The 6,492-nt window shown below is 50.6% G+C and overlaps 1 protein-coding gene across 1 annotated transcript in view; it reads right to left on the reverse strand.

Annotated features, from left to right (window-relative positions):
• Positions 1-1,833, reverse strand: part of GTF3A (general transcription factor IIIA) — a 12,511-nt gene extending 10,678 nt beyond the window's left edge. The window contains exons 1-2 of the mRNA XM_077869700.1: positions 1,749-1,833; positions 1,460-1,671 (exon numbers count right to left, since the gene is read on the reverse strand). Coding sequence (XP_077725826.1) covers positions 1,460-1,671; positions 1,749-1,833 — 297 coding nt within the window. The remainder of the gene's footprint in view (positions 1-1,459; positions 1,672-1,748) is intronic.
• Positions 1,834-6,492: the final 4,659 nt, after the last annotated feature.

Genomic DNA, 6,492 nt, shown 5'->3' on the forward strand with positions numbered 1-6,492 from the left:
CATACAGGTTTCGGAACCCACAATTTGAGGGACAGAATGGGCAAGAGAAAACACAGGGAGGCAGAACATAATGGATGTTTTGAGCGAAGCCAGTCACTGGGTAAGACTGCCAAGACAGCTGGGTGGCATGGGTGAAGTCAAGGGCAGAAAGGAGCAAAGAAAACAGTCAGGAAGAGGACAGAGCTGGAGGAAATGGCTAACCTTCCAAAGCTGGAGAGGCTAAGGAGGATGGGGGCCATGAGGACACATGAAGGAATGGCCCATAAGTTAGGCAGGTGCTAGGAGCAAAGGCAGGGGTTACAGGTCCCTGGTTTAAGAAATTAAGGGCCTTAAGGGGCACCTGGGTGCCTCAGTTGGTTGAGTATCTGCCTCTTGATTTCAGCCCAGGTCATGATCTCAAGCTCATGAGATCAGGCTCCGTTCTCATCAGAGTCTGCTTGAGATTCTCTCTCCCTCTCCCCACCACACTCTCTGTCTCTCTCGAAAATAAATAAATAAATATGTCTAAGAAAGAAGGAAAGAAGATAGTTTAAACCCCTTCAGATGAGGCAGTGTGAAGCCGGGCTTTGCCAACTGTTGGGAAATTGGGCAGATTCCTTGGCTTTTCTGAGCATCCCTTTCCCCATGGGTCATCTTCCAAAGGCTTCCCTTTGCCTTCAAAATAAAACCCAAACTCCAAACCCTATTTGTACCCTGGCCTACAAATGAGTCCACCAGACTGCTCTGCTTCTGCTTCTCAGACTTGGCCCCATACGGTCTCCAACTCGATCACACTCAATCACACTCAACCACAGGTTCCTTTTGCACTTATTTTTCTGCCCAGACTGTTTTTCCCTCCTGTCTGCATGACTGGATCCTTCCCTTCTCATTCAGGTCAAGAGAGACCTTTCCTGACCATCCTCCAGGAGCTCTCCATTTACTACACTTCTTTGGAATCTGTCCTTATTCCTACATCTCCACTGCCCCTGCACCCATACCTGGACTACTGCATGTGGCTATATGAGTCTTAAGTCCTGGGAAGGGGCACCTGGGTGGGTCAGTAGTTGAGCGTCTGCCTTTGGCTCAGGGCGTGACCCCAGGGTCCTAGGATCGAGTCCCACATCAGGCTCCCCGCAGGGAGCCTGCTTCTCCCTCTGTCTGTGTCTCTGCCTCTCTCTATGTCTCTCATGAAGAAGTAAATAAAATCTTAAAAAAGAAAAAAAAGATCAAAGGGGCAGCAGCGGCTTAGTAAGTCTGGAGCCCAAGACAAGGATGGCTCAATCTTGTAGCCTGTCTACCTCTCCCTAACCGAAGGCAGAGCTGGTTGGCCTCTGGCCCAGGGCGCCAAAGCGGGCCGGGTCCTGCAAAGGCATGTGCGCCCAGTGCCGCCCTCCCGGGGCCTCGCGGACGGTGCCCACTGGGCGGGCCGGCGCGCCCCGCGCCCCGCGTCCCGCGTCCCGAGGCTCGGCCGCCCGGTTACCTCCCCCGTGTGCTTGCACAGGTGCGCGTCTAGCTTCCAGGCCTTGTTGTAATTGGCGCTGCAGTCGGGGAACGAGCAGATGAACCTCCTGCTGAGCGCGGAGGGCGGCGGGGCGGGGCTCTCGCCCGCCGCGGTGAAGGCGTCGGCGATGGTCAGGGATGACACGGCCTCCGCGACAGAGGCCCGCGGCTCCAGGGCGCCCGGGGCCGCCGCTCAGCCACGTGCCGAGGCACGTGCGGCGAACGGCTGCGCGCGGCCCCGGAGGACCCGACGCGCGACCCCGCCGCACTTCCGGGAGCGCGACCCCAGGGGGCGGGGCTGGGCGCCGGCGCGCGCGCGGATCGCAGGCCCCGCCCCACGCCGCAGACGCGCATGCTCCGTGAGGCCGCTCGCGGGCCAGCGCCCCTCCCGCGGGCGGGCCTGGCGGCGGGGTCCCTCCGCCCGAGGGAGAGGCTCGGGTCCTACCCGCGCGGCCGAGCAGGAGGCACCGCTGACGCGCAACCTCTCTCGCACCCGCCACCCTCTGCAAAGCACTAACCGTGCATCGTCTGAACTAGCTTGTCCTTACGTTACTGGTTTGTCTTCTTTAGGGGTCTGTTTGGCCGTGTGCTTTCTCCGTGCTTCCTAAACGTAGCTGCACCCCGGAATCACGTGGCGATCTTTCACAGACTCCAAGCCCAGAGCAGATCCCCGACCAGTGAAACCACAGTTTCTGGAGGTAGGAAGTAGGAGTCAGAAGTTTGGGGAACGCTCCAGGGATTGCGAGGTGCAGGAAAGCTTGGGAACCACCGCCCTCGCCGCTCCAAGTGTGGGTTGCGGACCCGCAGCACCACGGGCCTTGAGGCGGAGCGATCTCCAGGTGCTGTGATTCTCGGTAAAATTTGAGAAGCGCTGTTCAGAGGCTCGCACGAATACAGGTGTCTCGGTTTAGGAGGAGCACAGGTTTCAAGGATGTTCCTGGGTGAGGGTAACAAAGACAGGATGGATTGTCCGATGTTCCGCCAGGTGTGTGTTTTTCGCATCCTGCCTCCTCCCAAGTCATTAAGCAGGTCTTTGTCAGGGTGATGAACCGGCCCCTGCAGAGAAGTACAAGTTCAAAACCAAGCCAGGGTTTACTGGCCAGCCCTCATCTGGGATCCTCACAGGACTCACTCCTGAGCTCAGCCCCCTCACCTTTACAGTGAGGACGATGACGATAACGCCTGTCTCAGGGTGTCAGGGGAACTGCAGAGGGTGTCTGGGACTTGGGTCCAGCTGTTCCTGTTCTTGTTGCTGCTCTAGCCCCACCCCATGGGACAAATCCACACACAAAGCCCCCCACCCACAACTCCAAGGGTCTTAAATCGTTTCCTTTGTGTCGGCTCTGGCTTTCTCTTCCTCACCCCTACCGCACCCTGGACATGGCCAGGGTACATCATGAATCTCTTTGAGATGTTCCCTTAGCCTCCTGACCCCATACAGTGCACCGTGGTCCTCCTCCTGCCTTCTTCACTTTTCCCTGTCTCTTTAGCCAATTGCTCTTCCCACCTTCTTAGCTCGGTACCCATGTTTTTGGGCTCAGCCCTCTGCTATGATGTATTGTGGTGGGAGAGCCTTCCACTGCACCTAACTTTGTCACCTAACTTTGGATTTCAAGTGTATTAATTGTAGGAGTTTGGGTAAGGTTCTTTGAATCTCTTTTCTCACCTTTCAAGTGGACTGTTAATACCCAGGGTGATAGCCCTTTTTGAAATGAATGAGATTATATGAGTGAATGAGATTATATGAACCAGAAGTTCCATTTATTATATGCCACTCTGCTAGGCCCATTTACCACCAACTTTATCTTCCCAGCAACTCTGAAAAACTAGCTAATAGGATGCAAGCCATGCCTTTTTCCTTCTCTTTCTTTCCTGTGAACACATCCATTGCTTCACCTGTTTTTCCCTGCAGTTTACACCCCAGTGTGTTTTTCTAATGCCCACATTTCCAAATGACAAGTAGATTTTTTTAAAGCTGTACACCAAGCAATCAATCTTACTGCCTCCATGGAGCTATCCCTCTTTCCTTCTCTTGCCCTGTCAACAGTGGTAGAATTCTGTCTCCCACTTGTGAAATCTTAGCACTGTGGTTCTCAACCATGGCTGCACATAAGAGTCACTTTTGAGAATGATGACACCTGGGGCCTACAGTGAAATCAGAATCCCTGATCCTCCTCCTTCCTCTGCCCATCACTGGCCTGGCTGACTTTTATGCCTGTCCCGTCCATTCCCCTTCTCATGCTCTGTCTAGCTTTTCTGTGCTCAGGACCTACACACCTGAAACAGACTCTTATGCGGCTGCCAGCGTCACCTTCCTTAAAACAACTGAGCCTTTATAGATTTAAATGTGCAAGACTGCTAATTGCCAAGCATTTTCAGTTCTCTTGGCTCTTACACCTGCAAACTAGGTAACAGCATTTGGGTGGGAAATGGGAGCCCTGAGCTCAGCCCCGCCCACCATCCCACCAGGCTCGTTCCTACTATAGACAGGACACTCAGCCCAGAACAAGTCCTAGTTCCTCTAGATAAACCTTACCTGATTACTGCAGCCCCCACCCATCTCTTCTGCCTTTGAACTTCTGTAGCCCTTTCCTTCTGTAGCACTGAATGGTAAGTTTTAGAATGTGCTAGGTTATCTTTAACTATTGAGGCATCTAATTTCCTGTTTCCCCATCTTGATTTAATCTCCATAAGGGCAGAGACTGGATCATACTTTGAATCCAGTAGCAAGGTGGCTTGCACACATTATTTGTTAGATAAATGAGCACAGCCACGAACCACTGTGTGAAGCCTTAAAGGTTTTACATGAATGTCTTCATCAAGGAATCTTTCTGTGCAAGGAACATAATCCCACTCTAATCTATGTGAAAAGAGATTTAGGGTAAGCACTCAAGGGAATCTCTGCGTTTGATTGCCTTAAGGCCTCATAGGATCACTGTCATCAGCAGATAGCTTCTCAGTCTGACTGTTGTTACTCAGGTCTGCTGTCCTTGTTTCCTATGTACGTCTGTGCCTGCATGCATGCACATATTATGTGTCTAGTCATATGTGTGTGTGCATGTGTGCCTGCATGTGCATGTGTTTTTCCTTTCCCCCCCTTCTTTCCCAGGCTTCATGCCCTCACAGTCCCAGGTCTCGGATCATCCTTGTCTCTTTCTCCACTCTTCTCTGCAGATCGGCTCCTTGTAAGAGACTCAAAGTTTCTGGTCCTGTGACGGTGGTTTTCTAAGGGCTTTGGCTCAACCCAATCAGCCCTGACTTTACATAATCTGGCCCCTTAACTCCCCAAGGCTAATGACTCCTGAAAGAGAATATTGGGCCTGCCTGAGGCTCAAGGTGTTTTCCTTGAGCCCAAACAGTTACAGCCTGGAAGGGATAAGACTATGCATTTTGTAGGTCAACCAAAAAGACAGAGTATTCTAATAATGCCTCTATTTCTTTTTTAAAAAAGATTTTATTTATTTATTCATGAGAGACAGAGAGAGAGAGAGAGGCAGAGACACAGGCAGAAGGAGAAGCAGGCTCCATACAGGGAGCTGGACATGGGACTCAATCCCAGGTCTCCAGGATCAGGCCCTGGGCTGAAGGCGGCACTAAACCACTGAGCCACCTGGGCTGCCCTTCTAGCATCCTAATATGCGCTAATATGCCTCTTCTAGCTATAAAATTGCACTTACTAGTCTCAGCTTTTTATCCACTCTTTGCCATGGGACTTCATTCCTCCTATGAAGGGAACTGGAGATATTTTCTCTCTCCCTGATGCTAAGCTCAGCTGTGTGATTTGCATTGGCCTTGTAAGTTGAAAGTGATGGTGTGCTTGTTCCAAGCCTAGGCCTCAAGAGAATTTGTATGTTGCTCTCTTAGGCTTTTGTCATTGCCGCCAGGAGGACATTTCTGCTCTAGCCTATGCTAGGGAGAAGAGAGATGTGAGGAACAAAGCTGAGTCATTCTAGCTGAGCCCAGCATCAATCAGCCTACTATCAGCTGGCCCTCCGCTTATCTACACATCTTGACCATAAGGGGTCGGGAGCCATTATATTGTCCGATGGCTGATTATGCAGTACTTTTGGGGCAATGGCTTAGTTGTACATTCTCTTCACTAGTGCTCTCCCTTAGCCAATAAGCATGCTCCAGGATCTCATCTTTAAAACAAAAACCAAACCAAACCAAACAAAAAATCCTACAAAACTCTTTTATGTCCCTGTGCTTCTCCTCTCCATTGCATGTGTTTCTTTTCGTCCCTTCCCAGCCAAGTTACTGAAAGGAATAGTCTATGCTCTCCTTCCTCTTTGCTTATTCTTGTTCTTGTCATCATTGTCGTCTTCTTCTTCTTCTTCTTCTTCTTCTTCATTCTCAAAATTTTGAGCCTACATAAAAATAGAGTGAATAGTACAGAGAAACCCCATGGATCCATCACCCACCTGCAACAACCATCAATTTGTTGCCTCCATCCCCAGCCTTCCGCATGCTTTTTTTTTTTTTTTTTTTTTTTTGGTAAGGTATTTTTAAGCAGTATCCTACATCATCTCATTTTGAGAATTAGCTCTAACTGCTAATTCTAATCATATAATCATATTTCATTTTATTATAAGACTCAGCAAAATAAACAGTAGATCCTTAAAATCACCTAACACCCACAGGCCCTCAAACGCAGCATATTCAGGGCAGCCAGGGTGGCTCAGCGGTTTAGCGCCACCTTCAGCCCAGGGTGTGATCCTGGAGACCCTGGATCGAGTCCCATGTCATGTCGTGGGGCTCCCTGCGTGGAGCCTGCTTCTCCCTCTGCCTGTGTCTCTGCCTCCTCTCTCTCTATCTCTCATGAATAAATAAATAAAATCTTTAAAGCAAAACAAAACACAGCATATTCAAAACTTCTCCCAGTTGCACCCAAGGAAGGCCCTGATCCTTCTAGTTGCTATAGGGGCCTGTGGTCCTATCAGAAAAGCAGTGTTCAAGGATCAAATTAGGCCACTTCCTAATCATGTGGAGAGAATACTGCTCAGGTCTATCCTC

Source organism: Canis aureus, chromosome 24 (genome assembly GCF_053574225.1).
Source record: "Canis aureus isolate CA01 chromosome 24, VMU_Caureus_v.1.0, whole genome shotgun sequence".
Classification (NCBI taxonomy): domain Eukaryota; kingdom Metazoa; phylum Chordata; class Mammalia; order Carnivora; family Canidae; genus Canis; species Canis aureus.